The 23,633-nt window shown below is 42.9% G+C and overlaps 2 protein-coding genes across 4 annotated transcripts in view; both read right to left on the bottom strand.

Moving 5' to 3' along the window:
• The window catches only part of DLGAP4 (DLG associated protein 4), a 473,125-nt gene that overhangs the window by 430,094 nt on the left and 19,398 nt on the right, over window positions 1–23,633 (bottom strand). The gene's annotated exons all lie outside the window — the stretch shown is intronic.
• On the bottom strand, window positions 8,978–22,524 carry AAR2 (AAR2 splicing factor). 3 transcript variants are annotated; one of them, XM_074969735.1, is made up of 4 exons: window positions 22,095–22,220; window positions 20,960–21,762; window positions 16,934–17,163; window positions 8,978–11,484 (listed from the first exon to the last, which is right to left on the bottom strand). In XM_074969735.1, the coding sequence occupies exons 2-4, from the start codon at window positions 21,714–21,716 to the stop codon at window positions 11,317–11,319; spliced, it is 1,155 nt and encodes a 384-aa protein (XP_074825836.1). In that variant the 5' UTR covers window positions 21,717–21,762; window positions 22,095–22,220; the 3' UTR covers window positions 8,978–11,316. The 3 variants fall into 3 exon arrangements, with proteins under 3 accessions (XP_074825836.1, XP_074825834.1, XP_074825835.1); XM_074969734.1 differs by lacking the exon at window positions 22,095–22,220 and adding an exon at window positions 22,358–22,524 and having other exon boundaries at window positions 8,979–11,484; XM_074969733.1 differs by lacking the exon at window positions 22,095–22,220 and having other exon boundaries at window positions 20,960–21,779.

Genomic DNA, 23,633 nt, shown 5'->3' with positions numbered 1-23,633 from the left:
ACACTTGGAGGATCCCCAGAGTTTGACCTGTCTTCAGAATCATGCCACTTCAGTGGGGAAGATCCTTCAGATTTTAAAGTATTTTGAATTCCCTTCTAAGAACCCACAACACTATTTAAGTAGGACTTACAAGGCCCAGTATTTTGTTATTGTGCCAAGTCAGCTGAGGAGATACAAGTTCCCTAACAAACCTCGTTCCTCAACTTGTATTGCAGATGATGCTGGTGCATATATAGGGCCAGATACTCCGCTGGCGAAATGTCACGCCTATTTATCCCAGATAATCATCTGGCCCATAACTGCTTGCTCCTTGTAAGGGTCTGCAGGCTATCAACTGCACAGAGAACATACAGGAATACTTCCTCCACCACGGATGCACAATCGTTAGAGTGCTGCAACACGCCACAACAATTTAGAGCTAAAAGTGAGGAAGAATTCAGTAGGCAAGGGAAATGGCAGCATTAGGGAGACAGGATGTAATTAGCCACGTTAAGGTTTGGGTATGGGACGGACACACAAAAAGCAGGTCAGCTTCACCACAGAAGCAGCAGCAGCAGCAGCAATATTTTGCCACATGAAAAGAACTGACAAAGATCAACAATGAAAGAATTTCCTTGTTACATTTAGAAGGGTGTCTTGCAGAGAACAGCAGAGAATAAGGAAGGTAGAACATGTAATATAGGAGCTATTGACCTGCCTACTTCTGTCAAGGAGGAGTGAATAAAACCCCCATAAGGAACATCACATCATAATGGTTATTAGCCTCGTTAAGAGAATAAGCCCGTTAAACGAACACCTCTAGTCGGCATGAACATCTATATGATCTACGCTGAGCGCCTCTCTCAAGTGGATGTCCGCTAATGAAGGAAACCTATTAAAGGCCCCAAATGAGCCTGCATCATGGCTGGGTAATATGTTCAACAGATCCCTGCTGGATTGCAAATTGAAAGGCTTTTAAATGTTTGTAAGGCTCACGCTGATGCTCCACAGTAGAGTTAAAAAATCATAACTTCAGATAGAATGGCTGTTCAAAAAAAAAGCCACACAAACAGATTTTGCTTAGTCCACAAGCAGGAGTTGCACAGAGCAACTTTTCTTCCTGAAGCAGTCATCCTTGCTGGCTGGTGGCCCTGTCAAATCCTACCCAGAGACCAAAGCCACCAGAGGAGTCACACCTTTGGGGATACGTACCTAACACTAGAATGCCCTGATCTTGCAAAGACTTATGTGTTAACTTAAACATGTGCCTGACCAGTCCCTGGACCACACACCCAATTAGGGAGAGTTGGTGCTGAAGTCATCACCAGGTAAGGATTGGGCCCATTGACTTAAATGATACTACTCATGGGGCATAAAGTTAAGCACCTGATCGCAATCTGAAGAATCAGGGCCTGAGGCTGCTTCTAGATTAATTTACTAGAGAATGACTGGATGGCATGGCCTGGCCACACTGTCTCCCAGCTCCACTCACCTCTAGAATCTCTCAGAACATATCTTGGTCCATAGCCGGGAGGAGTACTTTGCCAGCCATACATGCACATCTCAGCTGTCTCTGCACCTTTAGGCATCAATCAGCTTAATTATCATAAAAAAGGATGTCTTACAATTCTGGCCTGTCCTTTCACTAAGATAAAACTTGCCACTAAACCCATAAATAAGCAGATCACATTTAAGTATGTAATTAATGGCACACAGTACAAGGTTGCCCATGCAAATTTAACTATTTGATTGCTTAACTGTGCAACCTGCTCTTGAAGTTTTTAAATGGCATTTCTTAGGGTTAATAGAAAAACTCTTATCTGGATCTACAAGGCTAGACAAGACCAAGAAATCTAAGGCCTCTGCCTTATTCATTGTGCACAGAACTACTCTCTTATAAAGATAGGTTTATACTAGTGTAGATGGTGGATTCTCTGTAACAATCTTTAAATCATGTTTTGAGGACTTCAGTAACTCAGCCAGAGGTTATGGGTCTATTACTGCAGTGGGTGGGTGGGTGAGGTTCTGTGGCCTGCAATGCACAGGAGGTCAGACTAGATGATCATGATGGTCCCTTCTGGCTTTAAAGTCTATGGGATTGTTTCCCTTACAAGGGCCATGATTCAAGTGGTCAAAATAACAAACAGTGCAGAGAAGGCAGATCAGGCTCTTCTATTGATCCTCTCCCATAACAGAAGAGTAACAGCCAATGGAATTGAAAGAGAGCAAATTCAGAACTGATAAGACATCCTTTTGCATACAATCTCACTGTGGAACACACTGCCACAAGACATCACATCACTGAGACCAAGAACCCAGCAGGATTCAAAACTGTATTTATGTAGCACACACGCACAAATTGCAATATTCAAATCAAAGCCAGTTTTCACCAGAAAGCTCAAAGGCATTTCTCCCTCAATGAGAGCTACTTTCTAGCCCCAAACATTTTGGTGCAAGGCTGGTTATAATAAAATTTGATTAAATCAGAAATTTGTAAAGTTATGAGTGACTCTATTAAAACCCTCTTGGGGTTTTTCAAACACTTAGGCAACCCTTGCTGTTCCTAGCTCTCCAACTATAGTATTAGCTTTGTATACCCAGCAAACATTCCTACAAAATAATAAAGAAGGATGCCCATCAGAGCCCCAGTGAAGAAATACATGCTCTTGCAGGGATGAAAACCTGCAACCAGCTCACTTACCGGTTCCCAGAGGAGCTCTCTGCTACTGGGAGATCAATTCCAACCCAGACACCGCTGCTTTCTTCTGCCCAGGAGCTTATTAAATCATTATTGAAGAACTCATCCCTCCTATTTCCAATAAGAAGAAATGACTGTCTTACAGGATTTCACGCTGTAGCTGACACATGCATACAAGAGCAGGATGGCTCTTTCCTTTTAACTGACATGGAATCTCTGTTCCAGACCAAGTTTTCCATTAATAATGTACTTATTTTCTTAGTAAGACCCACCTGCTCCCAGTCAATATACACAGAACCCTCCCACCAGCTGGGGCCATGTCTAATCAGTGAACTAAATGTGCAAGGGTTTTCCCATACAACTTATTTACACTGCTAAGTAGGTCTAGAGTGATTAAAACTGATTTTAAAAATAAATTTTGTTTTCTTTAAATCAGCTTTTTAAATACATTTTATTTTTTAAAATAAACCTGTTTAAAATTTAATTTTAAACTAGCAATGTATGTTGAGGCCTAAACCTCCTATACTCCATTTAAATAAATAAATAAAATATGGTGCACCAATGATCTCTCCTCAAATTTTAATTACATAGAGAATCAGGGGAAAGCATTTAACTTCTGAGGTCAACTCAAGATTTATAAATGTTAGTGTTACTGCATTAAGTATATGATTTTGGAGCAAATACTGGTATTTACACTTTTCCAAATGGAAGTTATTTCAGAGTTTGTTGCTTCTGCAGCAAAGCTTTTGCTTTTAATTATTTTAGGTTTCAGTTTAGCTACTAGGTGCAAAAGTAGCATTTTCTTCATTTGGATTAGTTCACTCAAAGCTAAGAAACTGACTGGGAACTGAAAAAGCAGGAAAGCTCATTTTCCTCTCAGCTGGTGCCATTCATAGATTGAAAGAGAAGATTTGATCTACCAATTCTAAAAACTTAAAGGACATGAGGCCAGATCTGCAAAGGTATTTAGGCTCCTAAAGATGCTGATAGGTGCATATTAGGGTTTTTAAAAGTGCCTAACTCCCACAGGTTTCAATAGGAGTTAGGCACCTAGCTTGTTCAAGCACTTTTGAAAATTCCACCAGGTTCCTATCTACATCTGAATACCTTTGAAATTCTGGCCTAGACTGACCTGAAACAATCCATCAATTTACTAACTACAGTTAATACTTCCTTTGTTTAATAAATCAGTTTGAAATGCAAAACATGTTTTTTAAACTTACTTTCTTATGTATCCAGCACATTTACTGTAGTTTTATCTAATAAAATTTAAAATGCTGGTTTTGCACATTTTGACTTCCAATTTCCATCTAAATGCAGCTTGACATAAATTCTAAGTAAAAAAAAAATCATCTAGTAAATGAAGACTGAGTTATTCACCATTTTCTAACATAACAAAAAATGTCAACTTTAAGAATCTCAGTAAGGTATGTGAACCTATATAATTGGTTAAATAAACAGGGTAGCTTCCTGGTTAGCAAAAAGAAGTACCAGATGTACTGTAAAGGCTATATTTAGCTGCAAATCAAATGGTTATATCAACCATTGAGAATGAACTTTTCTTTAGGAAAACTACTAAAAAGTACAAATGCAAAACAAAATTAAAATAGATTATTTAACTCAGTTTCCTACTTACTGATTTAAATCAAATCACCTTAACTCATTCTAATTCTAAACTGGCCCACCCATTCCCCTGCTCAAATAATCTCCCTTCACATCATGCCTTTTTAGAGAATTCTGGTGCTTGGGAATTGGAAGCAGCTATGGACAGTAATGTTCCCTAATTTCTTTCTTTAGCCCCTACCTTTTCTTGTATGGGAAAGAAAAGGGCATTACCCAGAGGCAGCAAACTTCACTAGGTGTAAAGGTGGTGGTGGGGCAATGTGAGTCCCAAATAGAGCCCCTGCCATTCCACTTATTAGCATATTGTATGGTTTATAGACCAGCAAAGAACCTTTGTGGGGAGAGATCCAGGGAGACAGTGCTGTGGAGATAACTGCCGCCCCCCCTTCTATACAGGACTGGAGAGATCAACACATGGAGCACCCTCCCCATATGAAGTTCCATGCGCCCAATACTGATCTCCACCTCCTTGTTTTTAAATGCTTAAGTTTTGTAGCTGACATGATAAATGACTTCACTGCTCTGTGACACATTTTAATCAAGTTGAAAGATTGTCTAGTGGTTAGGGCTCTTACCTTAGATATGGGAGGCCTAGGTCCAATTCTTGGATCTGTTTTTTCTGACCTTGGGCAAGTCCCTTAGCATCTAGCACTTTAGTTTCCTATCTGTACAATAGGGACAATAGCACTGCCCTACCTCTGAGGGGTGTCCTGAGGATAAGAATACTAAGGTTGTGAAGCGCTTTGAGAACTACTGCTGAAAAGTGCTGTATAAGAAATAAGCTTTATTTATTAACTGGTTTATTAAATTACTCTTTTGTGGGGCAATTTTTACAGGATGGGCACACCATGGCCCAGAGGCCCAGCTCCTCAAAGGTATTTAAGAACATAACTCCATTAAAATCAAAGGGAGACAGACACCTAAATGTCTTTAAAAACCTAGCCCACAGAGACTAAAGTTACTCTCCAAGTCAGAGGCAGAGCTGCAAATGGAACTTAGGAGTCCTGGCCTAACCCTATATTCCTACCACAAGACCATCGTTCCACATCACTGTTCAATGGAGCAAAGCCCTGACTCCCCACCACTGGATTGAAATACCAACCCCATAGCCATGCAAGCATGTGGGGTATGAAAACCCTCCAACTGTTCCAGCTTTGCATTTGCAATCTTGGAAACTTTTAAGTACTTGAGAAAAATGTAACTCTGAACTCAGTTTGTGTGTGAGGGGTTGTTTATAGACCACGGTATAGGAATTACTATCTTTAAATAAAAAGAAAAGGAGTACTTGTAGCACCTTAGAGACTAACAAATGTATTTGAGCATAAGCTTTCGTGAGCTACAGCTCACTTCATCGGATGTAGCTCACGAAAGCTTATGCTCAAATAAATGTGTTAGTTTCTAAGGTGCCACAAGTCCTCCTTTTCTTTTTGCAAATACAGACTAACATGGCTGCTACTCTGAAACCTATCTTTAAATAAGTCTATTGAAAAGGCTGCCAGGATTGTAGAGAGAGGTTTTCTTGGATGTTACCCCTCTGTCAGACTCGCCTTCCCCCCCCAACCTGCTTCCTGGCTCCACAAATTTGAGACCTGTCAGCAGCCAATTCAACTTACAAAGATGCTGTGACAAATGCGAGCCCAGCCTCTTTGTTTCATATCCCTGGAGGATCACAAAGCCCTTCACGCTGAAGTTGATGACCACCACTGCAAACCGGAGATAAGCTCCGCTGGGAAGCGAGCAACGCTCAGCCCTGGCACCTGATTGGCAAAGCTTCAGCAGCGTGGCCTATTTCTGCAACTGCAGAGCTTTGGTGGTAGCTTCCCCCCCATCCCGTAAATGCAAAACCCTCCAAGCAAGTTACCACAGAGGTAGGTGATAGAGCAAGCTAAAATTGATGGTTCAAAGCATCAGCTTGGGACTGTGTGTGTGTGTGTGTATATATATATATATATATATGAATGAGAGAGAGAGAGAGAGATTTGTCATATTGATTACTCTAACTCATTTGGATTGTTTGGTAAGGTTGCCTTGCGGCTTATTTACTGTCTCTTAATGAGACCCCTAAGGTGACAGGAGTCAATGTGACTCATACATTAATTACACACTGCAGAATGATCATGCTGTATTTAGCCTTCTCCCAAACATGCTCCAATTCCACTGTATAGTCTTTTACAATACATGCCTCAGCAGGCCAGAGCACTGACTGCAGGGCTACTGCACAGAGTCAAAGGCCAGTATTGTAATGAATACCGTAATGAATACAGAATGCAGTAAGAGAGCCTTGTAGTGAGGGGATCTGTATAGGGCACCAAGCATCGCTCAAGAAGGAGGAAAACTAGCTTTGAAGTTCCAGCAGTTCACCTCACATTGGAACATCCCTCCACAGCACATATACTTTAAAGCAAGTCAAGGTGGTTAGCTTCCACAGTGTAGAGGGCAGTTGAATAAGTTAGTCCATAACAACACTTGGAAAGTTTCTTTTCCCTTCCTCCAAAGGAGGAAAGGACAAGACACGGATCTCCACTTTCCTAAAACTCTATGCTAGCCCTCCCTCAAAAGAATCAGATGCAGGCTTTATTCAGTGCTACTCCAAATATTTGCCATAAGAGGAGAGAAAGAATTTACTCTAGAAAGGTATGTGGATATAAATATAGATGTTTTTTCTTGCCATCAGCTAAGCCACTGAGAGACTAAGGAAGGGGTTGTCAAAGGCACAAATGGTAGTCATGTGCTTAACTGCCATTTGTGCTTTTGAAAACTTCTCCCTCAGCCTAAATATTTTTTAAAATTGGGTAAAAGAGACAAAAAGTGTAAATATTTAATAGAAAAGACAAACAAAGGACAGGCTAAGGTTAACTTTAACAAACAAAGAATATGGATGAACTGAAAAGGCTGAAGAAAATAGAAAGAGGCTACCATTAAATATAAGCAGGAAAAAGACAAGGATTAAAAGATTTCTGAAGTTTAAAGAGAGGTTAAGTATTCAGAGAGACTTTTAAAAATATGGATCTTCCCTCTGACTTCTTTGCTTGTGTTTTACAACTAGTCCCCTCTCCCCTCATCCCACTGTTTAGATTACAAACTCTTTTGGACAGGAGCAGTCTCTTTTTGTGTGTTTGTACAGCATCCAGCACAATGGGATCACAATGTTGTTCAAGCTCTTTGGGCACTACTGTACTACAAATGCCCATGCTGCTTAGAAAGGAAGCTGCCTTATAAAACAGCTTGTTCAGACAGGCTAAATGGATGGATCACTGATCATCACTGGCACAAATCCACCTGAAAATACAGAGACAAATGGACTTTGCTTTTCAGGCAGATGGAGAGAAGATGGAAATCACAAAGGAAGCCTCATGCACACAGACAAGCTGAGATGTGCAATTTTTGTCACTGTTCAATTACACCTAAGGAAACCAATTGACTTGAAGAGTGACAGGCAAAATGAAAATTAAGCGTCACTGTTGCAAACTCCTCATCTCCTATGCTTCATTAGTTTCCCATAATGTATGTGCATAATGATGATCTAAGAGAGAGCAAGACTGCTACCAATCAAGTTTATCTGTAGCAGAAATGACTACAAAAAAAGGGGGTGGCAGTTAATTTTTCTACTAGTAATTGAGAAAATAAAATGTTTGTTTATCTAATTTCTAAGATGTAAAAAATAAAATAAAAATCATTTTTAAAGTTATTACCAGCCTGTAGAATAAAATCACATTAAAACTAACATCAAGCATACAAAGTATAAAGTTTTGACATGATCTACAGAAACAGAATATTGTACAGCCTTAGGTTGTTCTGTATCCCTTGGGAAGGAGTCACTACAGCGAACTCTCCTTCCCCACCCCGGCACAAGGCACCATATTGAGCCTGCCTTCCAGATGAGGAGGGACTGGAGCTCAATGCTGCTCTGGATGAGGCATAGCAGTCCCTGCAGAGCAATGTAAGACATTGCTTTAGCACTGAGCCAAGCATGCTGTTTCTGCAACACTCGCAGGTCAGTGCGGATGGAGAAATCAGATATGGTTCTTTGGCTTGGTACTGCAGAGCCCTCTCAGGCCAGTGAAAACAAAAATAAAGTTATTTATGATGAAAGCATTGAAACACCAATTATGGGTAATTTGACCGAACAATAGCTGCCGGGGTATAAATACAAGTATAAATAGCTGCTGTGGTATAAATACAACTTGCAAATACAAGTACCTGAAGGGTATAAATATGCGAAGGAGGAGGGGGGCGGGGAGGTATAAGAAATAGCACTTGCATTAACTAGATGAAATTGAGCAAAGGAAGATCTAGGCAGTAAAACTTTGCTAATGGTGTTACCTGTTAGACTGAAATGGTCTCCCGAGAACCCTCATTACTCAACTCATTTAAACAAGACAGAACAAAAACACTAGATAAATATACACTAGAGAACAATCCTACAATGGCTGAAGATAGTGGATGAGATTGCACGTAACCACGGTGGATTGATTTAAATCACCCATTTTAATCAACTTTTCCATTGCTACTTCCATTATTTTAGAAAGAAAGGTGCATTCTCACTGGTGATATAACAATTATTTATTTGAGCAATTATATAGCTTAATATTTTCAGATTCTTAACTATACATTTTTAGCATGTTAGAAAATGCTTATTTACTAGGTAATTAACTTTTTTGCATCATTTGTGTCAAGCTGCATTAGGATGATTGCTGTTTTGTGAGTTTCATTAAATTCTAGTTTTTAATTTTTTTAAAAACAAAATAACCTTAAATGCTTTAGATGCATAAACTTCTTATCAAGATGATTCACATTTATAACTGAATGATTTATTAAACAGAGGGATTAACTGTAGCCAGTGAATTAAACTGATTATTTCAGGTCAGCCTGGGAAATTTTTCAAATATGCTTCAGTGAAAGTAACTGCAGCTTAAGTTCCTACTCGCCTAAGTCTCTTGAAAATAAAAAGAAAAAAAGAAAAGGAGTACTTGTGGCACTCTCAGTGAGTTTGTATGTGTGTATGTGGGGGGGTGGGGGGGGAAAAAGGGTGAGAAAACCTGGATTTGTGCTGGAAATGACCCAACTTGAAGATCACTTTAGATAAGCTGTTACCAGCAGGAGAGTGGGGTGGGAGGAAGTTTTGTTTCATGGTCTCTGTATGTATATAATGTCTTCTGCAGTTTCCACGATATGCTATGCATCCGATGAAGTGAGCTGTAGCTCACGAAAGCTCATGCTCAAATAAACTGGTTAGTCTCTAAGGTGCCACAAGTACTCCTTTTCTTTTTTCTTTTTACGAATACAGACTAACACGTCTGTTACTCTGAAACCTCTCTTGAAAATGACAGTCTCCTAAGTTACTTGGGCTATGTGCCATATTTATAAAACTTGATTTCAAAAGTTAGAATCAGGGGGAAAACATCTTTCTTTATGCAGAAAAGCAGTCTTTAAATCAAAGTACTTGATAGAGGCTTATGGATTCAGCATATTTATTTCAATTATTTAAGAAATTATAATAAATTTAGTCCTTAATATTTTGTATTACATTGATTTCATTTTAAACAAGTTTATTTTTAAAAAAGAAAAGCCATTGATTTTTAACAGAATTTTTCCTATCTATTTCTGTGACTGGTACGTGGTTATTCAAAGGCACAGTATCACGTCTCCTCTCACAGACAACACACAGGATTTTGCATTATACTATGCTAGTTTACCTCCTCAGTCTGAGCTGTCCTTGGATGAGAGAAAAATCATTGATACTTTACTTCAAGGTGATGAGTACAATAACATTGACACTGTTGTGGTAAGGCTGGAACAATAACAGACTAACATACAACTTAGCTAAAATAATTCACACACAAAAGACTGTAGGGGTATTTTTGTAGGAAAGTAACACAGGAAGATTTATTTTGAACTACTATTGTGAAAGACTAATAAGTAGGTTATCGTGTTGGGCACATATACAACAAATTCCTGAAGGAGTCTAACTATCTAGAAAGAAACATGAAAATTGAACACAGCCTAATCCCTACAACAGTAGGGATTCTTGTTTAAAAACAAACACAAACAAAAAACCACACTGTCTTACACAGAGTAAGAATTACAGGATAACAATGATAAGAATTCAATTCTGAATGAACACCAGAGTCCTCACATGATTATTAATGAGAGATGATTAGTGAGAAGCAAAGAACAATTACAGGAAGAGTTCCAGAGATCTCAAACCACAAGCACAGTCAGTGAAAAATTTGACCTTATATCTCATGGCTGGCTTTTTGTTTTGAATACCAGGTGACTACTGCCCAAAAATTCAACTTCTGGTTACCAAACTGTTCAGATTCTCTTACACCAGGCTAAGCAGATTCAGTATCTCTGCCACTGCAATTATATAGTGTTGCCAGTGTTTATGTAAAGGTGTTATTCTACTACTCTGATCTGGTTATTTTAGTGTCAGAGCTATGGAATAGGAGGATTTAGTAAAGGATATTTTTTTCCATCACAGCATGCTATTGCAGAAGTACAATCAACATGGGTTGGGGCTGGAGAAGGATGTAGTGATCACATGGTAGTTCAACCTACCTCCTAATTCTAAAGGCATCAAGCTAGAGTACAGGCTCCAGAAGGCAAAGGGTTTCACGTGGGGCTTCTTCAACATAAGATGGCTACCGCCATCCAACAGGTGGTTATGTCCATGAACCAGAAGTTGCAGGAGAGCTAAGGAAATAAAAGTTGCCCAAGTACTCAAAGTGACCCTGGATGCACGGCATCGTGTGGGTATACTCTGTCCCAATGGCTCGTAGAACGATGCCCAAGCCCACAACGAAAGAGCTCTGGCCTGGAGACTGAATATGCAATGTTTCTGGGCTTCCCAGATCTGCTTCTATAGCAGGAGCAGGAATCGGCTGGGGATCACCAAGTTCATTTCAGAGGACAAGATACAGAATTAAGAAAGCTGGCAAATTCAGGAAGAGGGGAAGAAAAATAAGCTAAATAAAAAAAACCAAACAGTGCTTGGTTCCAAGACAGCATTTCATTCAGTCCAATAGCACTCCTTCTGGCAGCTCCACTACCACGGGGGCACAGTCATCTGGCTCAGCCTCAAAGTCCCATTTGAATTTCTTAGTTAGGTGGGCTTTAAATTTTTCTGCCTTTTTCCTCAGTGTCCTGTCAACGGTGGTGCTGCAGGTGTAGGAAAAAAACACCTAAAAGAATACATTAGAAGTCAGTAAGATAATCACAGAGGTGGCATAAATGCACGTTTTCCCTGCCTTGACTGGGGTCAAAGAGCCTATCTATGTGGTGGGCAGATTTCAGTTTCAGGGTAGTCTGGCCTGAGAGGAACTTTAGTTGAAGGGTTTCAAAAATGGCCATGGGGCTACAGGCAGCTCCTTAACAAGGCACTGCAGTCTCCATCTTCACTCTATAGCCAAGATAAACACTGCCTTCATTCCACAAACTCAGCGAGGGTCAGGGCTATTTTAACCTTTGAAAACAGAGGAATGAGTGGAGTCTTGTTTCAAGTAGGGATATGCATAGAGTTAAACATACACTCTTTTGGAAGCCCCACCATATAAGTGATGCCATTGAAAGTGAATTAAACCTTTACTCTTAAGTCACTTATTTATGGGCTTCTCAATGTCCCATCCACAAAAGACAACAGCAGTGGAAGAAAAGGCCAGCTCAATGACTAGAACTTGAAAGCCAAAGGGCAGCCACGAGACATTTTGTCTAAATACACTTGATGCAGCTTTAAACAGCAATGATACAGGCACTACTGCAGAGTTCTAGGTAGGCATTAGAAGTTGGGACTGTGAACCTTGGAGACTTGAGCCTTTGTTTTGTTTTAAGGGCAAAGTCAAAGACTTGGTCTTGTTTATTCTCTTGAGACCAAGTTTCCTGTAGGTAATGGTTTATAGCTGCTAAACAGAAGGAAGTGGACAACAGAAAGGCTTAGAAGTACCAATCTCCTTCCCTCTAGAGGATGGGATTCAAATAAGATGACCGCCTATGAAAACAGCATGCCCTTCGCAGCAGTTGCCCATACCATACCATCTCTGAGCAGCTGGCACTGTCAGCTGAGGAGAGACCTAGGCCCAGACTGAGGTGCACTGATGAGGCTTTTTTTCTGATGGGAGGAGGGAGTGTGCTACAGTAGTGTCCCCTTTGGCCCAGCAGTTTTAGTTTCTCACCGTAACAAACGCTTAAAAACAAACCCCAGATATTTTAGGCAGATGAAACCAAATCCAAATTAGAACTAGCTGTTGCATGATTGAGAGCTCATAGCATGACTCATAACAATGCATCCTGACCTGGGGGGCAGGACCACCTGCCCTTTCTTTATAGCTAGATATGGAGCAGATCCCCACAGTTTTGTCTGCTGTAACATGTGACCACAATATGGTTCTCCAGCATTTCCAGTGTCTTAGAGGACAGGCAGGGATCTCCTGTAGAAACTGCCCTGGAGACTGGAGAAATAGAGGGCGTCCCCTAGAACCCCTGTTTGAAAATTCAAATTTCTAATCATCATGCACATTACGGACATCCCCTGAAGAGCCTTGAACACAGGTAGCTGCAACCTGAAAAGACCCTAAAGGAGGGATTTTCTAATGTCTCACTTACACATAAATCCATTAAACTTTTCACACACACACAGTTTTTCTGTGGCACTTCAGACAGTTATTGCATTGTCTGACTAAACAGGATTTTCAGCCTCAGAGCCCCTCTCTCCTCCTGCTTGAATTTGTGACACAGAACTCATTTCCACAGCAAATTGATGCTCTAAGCTAAAGAATTTCATTGCAGGATCAAGCTGAAGGTAAATTCCCTTTGGGAAGAATGCTGTTATTCAAAAGAGATCTATAGACAGCAGGAGAAAACACTGAAAATGAATGGCAAAGTTCATTGCTTTGAGTATAACTTTTCTTTTTCCTTGTTCATCCTACTGTGAAACTGCCTCTTCACAGGGAAACATTAACAAAACTCTCCTATAAAATGAGGCCAGTATTAAAAAAGGAACTAACAGTGAGATCCTGGGGTTCTACATTGATCCCGCTCAAGAAGTTACACATCAAATTTGTTCTTATAGAAGCCAAAAAAATATTTTTTTTAAACTTCAAGTGCTGCAAAAACTCAATCTAGGCCTAGGGTATGAAAATCAAGCTGTGTTTTTTCTGCCTCTTCAACTACCGCCAGGAATAAGGATTCTGCAATTGAAGATTAGGGGAAGGTTCCATGCAAGAGGTGGAATACAGTCCAGCTCCCATTCCCATGGTTTCAATGACTCTAAAGTGCTAGCAGGAATAAACTTGATCAGTGAAATGAGCGGACAGGTTCTGTAAGAAGCAGACAATTTTACCATGTCACTTTTCTGATTACAATTACACTTTAAGATTGTTCTCTGGTGCCAACAGTGCTGTGTGTTTTACCCAGGCATGTGTGGTAAGAGGTGAGTTCACTATGTATCTACATCGAACACATCACCAGCCACCGACAGTACCAGGAGGTGTGAGCCAGTACGACATCGTGCATCAACTATGAGAAAGGGACCGAGAGACTTTTTCCATTGGACCATATGAACTGGAACCATAAACTCACTGAACATTAAATCTCACCAAATGAAAATCCATCCTCATCCTCATATCCACTCGTACTCCACACCTGAACACAGCCATTATATGAACAACATACCCCCATATCTCAATGTCTGTACTTTGACCCGTTAATCTTTTACCGCCAATCAGGGAGATTGCAGATTATGTATTCCTTACGCCACCCGTTCCTAAACCGAATTTCACACCCCTTGATAATCTGTACCTTATTCTCTGATAACCAGAAATTTCTATGCTTAAACTCTGTACTTTTTTTTTATTTTAACATCTTAATAAAATTATTAAATCTGTTCTTTTCCTTGTGTTCCCCTGCCTGTCTGTTGTATATCCATCTTATTCTTAGAATGTAAGCTCTTTTTGTTCTGTCTTTGTACAGCAGCTAGCACAACAGGGCCCTGATCCATGACTGGGGCATCTAGGCACTCCTAGAATACAAATAATTAATCACAGTACTCCCACCGGCGCCAAGAACCAGACAGCAGTAATGTCAGTAGAGAACCTTTAGTGACAAAAAGCTGGCTTTAACCCAAATGCATTTTTCTTTTGTGCAGTTATGAGTGCAATGACCACCAGCAGTGAGCACTGAACCCAAGACCTCTCACATAATAGCATCAGTTCTTTAGCTTCAGCAGTATAGGCTAAAGCTGGGCTTTCAAAAAGGCCTAATGGAGGTAGGTACCCAAATCCCATTGACAGTCATCAGGATTTGGCTTCAAGCCGCTCCTCTAAAAATCCCACTCCAAGTCCACTAGCTGAAAGCAGTAGCAGGCTAATATTTTCGTACGTGGTCCACCACTAGAGGAGACAAAGACATACTTTGCCAATGGATTACATGAGGAGCTGGGCAGGAAACGGTTTTCCTGTCCCCCAAGAATGAGATTTCAGAAAGTTTTCCCTCACAAATTGGAACAAAAAGCTGAAATCTCAAAATTTTTGTGAACTGAAAATCCAAAAAAGTTTCAGATCAGATCAGCAGAACTGTTTTGTTTCGATAATTTCAAAATGTTTAATGTGTTTTGACCCTTTAAGATTTTAAATTTTTTCACATTTTTACTGTATATTAACTTACATTTCTAAATGCAAATGGTTTTGAAATGGAAAAAATTGAACTTTTCACTTAAAAAATGTCAAAACAGAATGTTTCAATTTCGAAACAAAATTTAATTTTTTTTTCAAAAACAGAAAATGTATCAAAACTGACACTTTCGGACCAACACTTTCAATTCTGATGAATCAGCATTTTCTGGTAAACAACTTTTCATAAAAAAATTCCCAGCCAGCTTTAGTTACATGAATATTTCCTACAATTGGCAACTGTTGAGGACGTGTATCCTTAAATCAAAGCTTTTGCTCATTAAAAGTACATCTACATTGCAAAGAACCCCGAGGCAGCGAGTCTCAAAGCCCAGGTCAACCTCTGAGAATTTGCGACCACAGGGGTTGTTGTTTTTTTTAAAAGCAGTGTAGAAGTGCCTTAACATTCTAAAACAGCTAAGCAATGCTCAGCCCATCAGACCACAGAGTTAATTGCATACGTTGAACCTAAGAAGCTGGCATGGAGGGACATGTTGCAGGTTGGCTAATTTTCATTTTACCGTTTTATTGAGTGTAAAAATAATGCTGATTTTAATACAACTGATTATGTTAATTACCGGCTTCATAATGTTTTTATAGCAGTAGAAGGAAGCTTTTAGGAAGTTACTTTCAGTTTGCGGGGAACAGGTCTATCCTGCATTGTGACACTGATTGAAACCGCTCGTAAGTGAGAGTCGTTAGGGGCCGATGGAGGAACTCGCTACACTGAAAACAGCACCTCTTAGTTTCTAGCCAATTAAGATATTGAAATATTCTATAGCAGCAGCAAATAGTCACAGATACAGAAATGTGACCAATCTGACAAGGGAGGAGGTGGTTGGTACACAAGGCCTACAAATCATCTACAGTACATCTTGAACAATTATTGCCAAAAATAAAAATCTTCACTGCTAAACACGCATGTATGTTTCTTTGGGTTGTTGTTTTTTTAAAGAGGAAAACTTAGAGGCAGAAAATGGAATTTTGTTTAGCTATTAAATCTTTATGAATATTTACAAAGATGTTAGCATGATTAAATGAAGGGGAGGTATTTTATAGGCACGTCCTTCAGATCTTGCTGTGCTGGATTATAAAGCCTTGCTGTGGCTGCCTCAGCATCAATGCAGACTTTTTTGCATTCTGGGCAATTCTCTCTAAATTCCCACTGGATAACAGTCTGATTCAAGGCAAACAAATAACACAAAGCCCAAGACAAGGGGGATGGGGAAGGGTCCTCTTTGATACTGTCAGTGCTCTAAGTTCAAAAAGGGCTTCACTCCAACTTCTTCATGAACAGAATCATCTGACAATTTAAACCAATCTGAATCAGTGTCAGTGGACTTTTAAACTGCTACAAAGGAAAATTTCAATTACAATGTGTCAAATTCAGAAAGTTAGATCCCCTTGCACTCACTCAAACCCCCCTACTAATGTTTAGTGTAAGGGAGTCTAATGCCTTGTCTACGTTAAGAAAATGTGTACTACTTCAACTACATTGATTTACTCACACAGGCAGATACCCCTAACATAGATATACTGCATCAGAATGGACTGGAGCTTAACTCTCACTTAAGATACATAAGGCCAGTGTTAATTGCCTAGAAGGCACAAAAGATTTAGTGTCCCCGCCCCCACGCCTCCTCCGGTTAGCTGCTTTTCTTATTACACTGCTCTGCTGGTCCTGCTATATGTGGGTTAACTCCATTTACGCTTCCTAAGACTCCCATACACACAGTCTCAATGGGTCAAATTCAAAGGTGATGTGTAAGCGGGTTGTGTGTGTAAGCAACGTGTAACACAAAATTTTCTGGGGGTGGGGGGAGAGGGGAAAGAATGTATCTTACACAAGGTTATGTTCCCCCAGACTCCCCTCTGAATTTGGTTGAGTCTGGCTTTGTACGCCCACTCATTTCTCAAGAGAATCCTCATACATCTGTTTCCCAAACCACCTGCACAGCTGGTAACTTACCTGTAAGGTGCTGGTTAAAAAGTTGTCTTGGGAGACTATGTCCACAAAGAAGTCAGCTGGGATTTCACTGAGCTGGTGGTACAGGACAGAAATAAGGTTGGTGTAGAGGACCTGATGCTTCCCTATGGCATCCTCTGATCTGCACAAAACATTCAGAAGTTTTTTCCAGTGCTCAAATGCATCATACACGTTCCCAATCAGGAAGCAGATGAAAGCAAACTGCAGCTCGGCTGGAAACACCCAGTCAAGGGAGGGCATGGAAAAAAAAAGACAGGGAAGAACTTTAGTCATTCAACCCTAAGTGGAACAGAGGATTATATTACTCTTGTGGACAATGTCGATTTTTGCATACATTCGCTGGGTTTGTCTTGCTGACATACAAATAGCTCTCTGTACTCCTCATGACTATATTAACAGTCATCAGTCCTCCAAGCACTGACCACTCTCCACCCCCTTGACTATATGACTGAGAAGCAAGCACAGCACAATCAAAGAGGATATGTTATAGCAATGACCATTAACATCATCATGAGCATTCATAAATGGAGTCTGAAAACAATCTCACTACCAAGTGGTTTCCAGAGACTGTGCTGTGGTGTTTGGGTTGTCAAAAACATTATTTCTACCTATTACTGAAATATTACAACACAAAGCCAAAACATCACATCAAGATTTTGTGGTCTCCTGTGACTCCATTTAAACACAATCTTGCCTCATAGCTGCTAGGAGGGAACAGTGATCTCTCTCTGGCTCTCCTTGCCTTTCCTGAGCCCACATGTCCAAAAAGAGGCAGCAAGGAAATTGCTGTTGCCATCATAACTAGACAGTCGTGTGGGAACCACAGCATGGACACAAGGAGACAGACAACAAGAGCAATCAATGATACTATGTGGTATTGCCGTTACAGCAGCTCTGCTTTCCTAGGCCTGGTCCATGCTTAAAAGTTAGGATGACATCGCTATGGTGCTTGGGGTATGAACAATCCATACCCCTGAGAGCTGTAGATATGCCGTCCTAACCCCAGATTATGCTAAACTGATGGAAGAATTCCACTATTGATGCTCAAAGAGGTGGATTACCAACAGCAATGGAAAAATCCCTTCCAACACTGTAGGTAGCATCTACACTATGGTACTGCAGTGCATAGCCCTTAGTATAGATGTGGCCTTATTTTGCCAGGCAGGGCTCAGAATTACCAGATGTTTAGACACTCACTTTGCCAATAGTGTCTCCTCATGCTTCTTGCAGAGCACTAGGAAATGGTAGCTAGCTGGGAAGGACATTAGCTATTTTTACCTCCTAGAATATTTCAGAATAGAGTTCTGCTTTTTTAGAAGGGAGAGAGTTAACAGATAAAATGATGAGGACATGAGAAGAATTTCTAGTAAATACCAAACATCCAGGGTTTATCTTGAGGGTAACAGTGTCATCTCATCTTGATTTCAGAGTCCTCAATAGAGCTGGCATTAATTTGTAGCAGACATTGCCATTGTTTCCAATGGAGTTAGCAGCTAATTACAGCAATTCTGTTGAGGGCCACCAGCTGGTAATTTCTGATATGTCAGTAAATAATGCATGTCACATTCTTCTGTACAATGAGCACAGTCTTTGTTCAAAGCTTTTCCTCACAATAATCCCCAAATCCTACCAGAAGGCGTCACCAGCGGTGCACAAGAGAAGGTTTCAACTTCCTATACTTGCTTCTTCCCTGTCTTTATGCCACTGCTGCTCTAATATGGGAGGAGCGGGGGAGAGAAAAGCTTACCATGTTCAAGATTCCCTGCTGCTTAGTTATTTTAATGAAAACTGGAATTTAACAATAAATGGCTACAGGTAAAGTGCTGTAGCAGCCAAAACCAACTGACCAATTTCTGCATGTCACGGTGATGTCCTATTTGTCACACTTTCCTATTTCTAGGATAACCCATTTTCTCTATTCCTAAATTGAACAATTATGTTGACACCCCTCTAGGGTGACCAGATAGCAAATGTGAAAAATCAGAACAGGAAGTGTGAGGTAATAGGGGCCTATATAAGAAAAAGTCCCAAATATCAGGACTGTCCCTATAAAATCAGGACATCTGGTCAACCTATACCCATCATGCTGCAATTAATGATTTCAATGATTTCAATGTTGGAGACCCCAGGGCATGGCCACTAGTTAAGTCGAGGGGATGGAAGGCCATAAGGGTTGAGGAAGTCTCCCTGCTGAAGGCCTAAGGGCTTCTTCTTAACCCCCCTTAATAGAATTCAGGCCTGGCTGTTTTGAGTAAGCTCTTTTGCTCCTAAAACAATGTTGCAGCCGCAGATAATGCCTTATAGCGTAAGGTTTGCTGACGCCAAGTTAAAGATAATAGGAGATAGTTACGAGGCCAGACAGACTGTGCTGGTTGTTTAAGTTGCTAGGAATGCTTGTTAGAGGTTGCAGGAAATAAACATTGTTGTAACCCATATAAGGAAGGCAGAGTATTTGTGCAAAGTTTTAAGTGGCTGATGTGTAGTGCAGTAGCATTAAGGAATATAAAAGTGTATGTGTATAAAATGTATAATGACCTGCTCTGCGTGCAGAATTTGAGATTCTATTCTCCCTGTACCTTGTTTGCAGCTGCAAATAAACTTTTCTGCTTCTCCACCCCGTTGTGATTATTGAGTGAAACACACCGGGTAACGAACCCCTGCTGTTGTTTTGCCTCTCGGCACTGGGTGCTGGCAACAACACTGTAACTGCACCATCCAGCCTGTTCCCAGTGATCACCTTTTTCAATTAAAATATGTATAGATAAACATAAGGGTTGTGGTTTACTTCCTTTTAAAAAGCGGCATTTTTGTTTATTTAGTTAATTGACAGGTTGCCAGGAGAGGTGGAACCAAACAATGTACAATGGATGAGAAGACCCCAGAGACCTTTGTGAAAGGAACATTAGGGGAAAAGAGACACACCCATAGCAATACTAACATTCCACACACTGCTCTGAAAATTCATGCATAGTAAGTTGCACTGTAAAGCACTTTTCATTTAAGGATCTCAAAATGCTTTACAAACATTAAGCCTCAAAACACCCTGTGAGACAGGGAATGTATTATCCTTGCTAACTGGAGGCACAGAGAGGCTAAGAGACTTGCCAAAAATCCAAATGCTAATTTATAGGCAAGAGTGGAACTAGAACCTAAGTGTTCTGATTCCCAGTTTCATACTATAGACCGGGGTGGGCAAACATTTTGGCCTGAGGGCCACATCTGGGTGGGGAAATTGCATGCAGGGCCATGAATGTAGAGCTGGGGCAGTGGGTTGGGTTGCGAGAGGGAGTGCGGGGTGTGGGAGGAGGTGTGGTGTACAGGAAGGGGCTCAGGACAAGGGGTTGGGGCAGCGGAGGGTTGCATGGGGGGGCTCAGGGAAGGGGGTTGGGGTGCAGGAGGGGGTGAACAGTGTGGGAGGGGGCTCAGGGCAGTGGTGCAGGGAGGGGTGTGGAGTGCAGCAGCTTGCTCACGGCAGAGGGTTGGGGTGCAGCAGGAGGCTCAGGGCAGGGAGTTGGGGTGCGGGATGCAGGAGGGGTTCAGGCTCCAGCCCGGAGCTGCTTACCTGGAGCGGCTCTGGGGTGGCAGCAGTGCACACTGGGGCCAGGGCAGGCTCCGTGCCTGCCTACCTGCCCTGGCCCCGCACAGCTCCAGGAAGCAGCTGGCACCATGTCCTTGTGGCCCCTGGGGGGAGGGGGGGGGGGGAAAGAGGGCTCCGCACATTGCCCTTCACTGTGGGTACCTCCCACAAAGCTCCCACTGGCCGTGGTTCTCCGCTCCCAGCCAATGGGAGCTGCTGGGGGCGGTGCCTGGATGCGAGGGCAGTGCACAGAGCCCTCTGCCCGCCCCCAGCAGCCAGATCCAAAGCCCTGAGGGTCCAGATCCGGCCCACAGGCCGTAGTTTGCCCACTCCTGCTATAGACTATAATGATTGCTGGACACCATTCTTGCTGTTAAGTGTTCAAGGCTGTTTGCGATTACTCTGTTTCTGGGGACAGCCTTTATACTCACCGAGCACATCCTGGGGCTGGCTGGAGTACTGCTTGTTAATCACTGTTTCCAGAGCATAGCTAAGGTCCATGCTATGCCTGGTTATTTCCTCAGGAGTAGCACCATCAGGGTACATCTGCTTTGGCATCTCTGTAAACCGGATCTCAGTGCCAGCCTTCAGCTTCATTTTGGGCAGTCGGGCCAGGCCTTCTGCATAGCTCTTACATTCTGAGTCATATCGGGGCAGGTTCTGTTCAGCTCTGTCTTTGGTGTGCTTCCCAGCCAGAACTGGCAGAACCTCTGAAAAGGCACAGATCTGTCCACTCTCTGGCTGCAGCTTCTTCATCACTGGTTCACTGATAAAGTTAGTGAGGGAGATCCATTTCTTGAGGGTCTCATATGGGTATGGCCCAAGAAACTTGTCCATCTCCTGGAGGTTTGACCTCATTATTTCAATCTCTTCTTCAGATGCTGGGGTGAGGTCCACTTCCTCATTCGATGAGTTCCAGTGCAGAATCTGCAAGTCTCGCTGCTGCAGGCTTAAGAAGAAGCCAGTACGGGGACCCGTCTCTTTGGTGTTACACCTGTTGACAGAACTATAGTGGAAGAAATGGATACCTGGAGGGATCATCTTGACTCCCCGGAATCTGGGGCCCACACGCCAAGTGTTGTAATCAATGCCGAACTCTGTCCCCTCAGGCATGTTCAAAATGACAACTGTGGCACCCTCAAAAAAGAGTCTCTTGGCCAGGTCTGGATCTATCTGCATCTCTGCCATCTTGTCAGCTGCTCCTTCGGTTACGTCAGGCCTCTCTACCAGGAATCTAGGATAGGGCAAGCACATTGCACGTGTACTGCATAAACACACAGATGCGTCCATCCAGTATATTTTATTAAAACCTTTGCAAGTTAACGTAGCCTGATGCTGTGCTTCTGGACTTCCCTCCCTGAGGCAGGGCCGTTTTGATGTCTGTGCCTCACACAGTAACGAGAACAGCTAGTGCTTAATAAATAACAGGCCACAGGTGCCGAGGCCGGCAGCCTTATGACCCCAGCCCCTGAGCTCAGAGCAGCACCTCACTGCACGAGCCGAGAGGAGGGAAAGCTAGAGCAGAACCATGATATTCGGCAGCTAGGCAAAGTCCTAAAAACTTACCAGCGAAAGCACAAGATCTACGCACAGCCCTTCCAGTGCGGATCGTGGGAAGCATCACAGCCTAGAGCCCCGTGATACGCCGCTCGCCGCAGCGCGTGTCAGTAAATGAGAAGATTTTACAAGGTGTAGTTATAAAAATACTCAGCCGATAACCCCCCCCCCCCCCGGCTTCCCCCTCCCGGTCTGCCCCCCCGCCCCGCCCCGCCCCTGTGAACCCTTCCCGGATACAACCCCGCGGCGCCCGTCACCCGCCGGGGACAAACCTCCGTTGCTCAGTCAGGGCGTTAAATCCTCCGGCCCCGGGCGCTGCGCGGGGGGGGGGGCAGGTGTCAGCCGCGCTGCGCACCTGGGTCCCGCTCCGCGCCTCACAGTCAGCGCGCGAGCGCCGGACCCGGAAGAGCGGCTACTTCCGCCAGCCCAGCGGGTCCCACCGGGAAAGCGGCCCGGGCAGCCCCCTTGCCCCCGCCGAAAGGGCCCCGCCCCGCTCCAGCCCTGAGAGACAGGGAGCCCCCCCCACGCTCCAGGGCTGGCGTTACCAAGGTGACTGAGTGAGGGAGGCCGCACGTGTCAGGGGCCCTGACTCCATCCGCCATGTTCTTAGCGCCGGTGGAGGGTGTCTAGCTAACGACCCGGCCGCTGGTACCTTTCCACAGCAGCGACAACCACATCTGGTCCAGGGCCACTGACTTGGGCTGGAGCTAGAGCCTGGGTTCTGGGCCCCTCCCCGCTCCCGGGGGTTCCTACCTGAAGGAGACTGAACCTCCGCCTGCTCCTTGTGAGAGTGGTCCCTGAGGAGGGAAATAAATTGGAGCATATATCCCGTTTCCGCAGCGCTTAGTACTCAGTGGTCTGAGGTGATCCGGGCCAAGCACTGAGGAAGTGGGAAAGGTGGTGTGCAAATCTGGGGAAAATGAAATCTGGCATCCTGGGAACCTATCAAAAGGCCTGTTTAGCACCCCTGGGTGTCTAGATGGGGCAGGTATTGATACAGAGGCAGGAGGAGGAGAAGGTCTACCTCTGTAATCCCTACTCTTCTTTCTCTGCAGGTCCTGCTAAGGAGCCAGGACAAAGTACCAGTGCTGTGGGCAGAAGTGCTTTCTGGATGGGCCTGGAGTGTACCATCCAAAAGACTTTAGAGTTGCCCTAGAGATCTTTAAGCAATGAAGCTTGGAGTCAGTTTACTCCAAAAACAGAAAAGACCCTTCAAAGAGCTGATCCTGTAAAGTCTGTTGGACCTCTTGCAGAAGCCCCAAGGATTGCAGCCAAGAGCTCATGTGCAAGGCCACTGCAGAAGCCATTGAGTTAACCTGCAGGGAAGAAGAGCTCACTACACATTTCCACTCATGGATTAACTCTGAGAACTCCTGCCTAGTTTCCTCTGGCAGCATATCTCTAAACTTTAAAAAGGAGTCCCACACATTAAAATCATACCTGAGGGAGTTTGGGGGCAGCTGGGCCCTTTATACTGGCATGCAGTGACGTGCAGCTGCAGAGGGCCCTGGAGCCACCCCAGTGGGTACCACTGAGGGGAAAATTTCC

This window comes from Natator depressus, chromosome 13 (genome assembly GCF_965152275.1).
Source record: "Natator depressus isolate rNatDep1 chromosome 13, rNatDep2.hap1, whole genome shotgun sequence".
In the NCBI taxonomy this organism is placed as follows: Eukaryota; Metazoa; Chordata; order Testudines; family Cheloniidae; genus Natator; species Natator depressus.
Note: the sequence above shows the minus strand (reverse complement) of the source record. Positions and strands in the feature narration are given on the sequence as shown.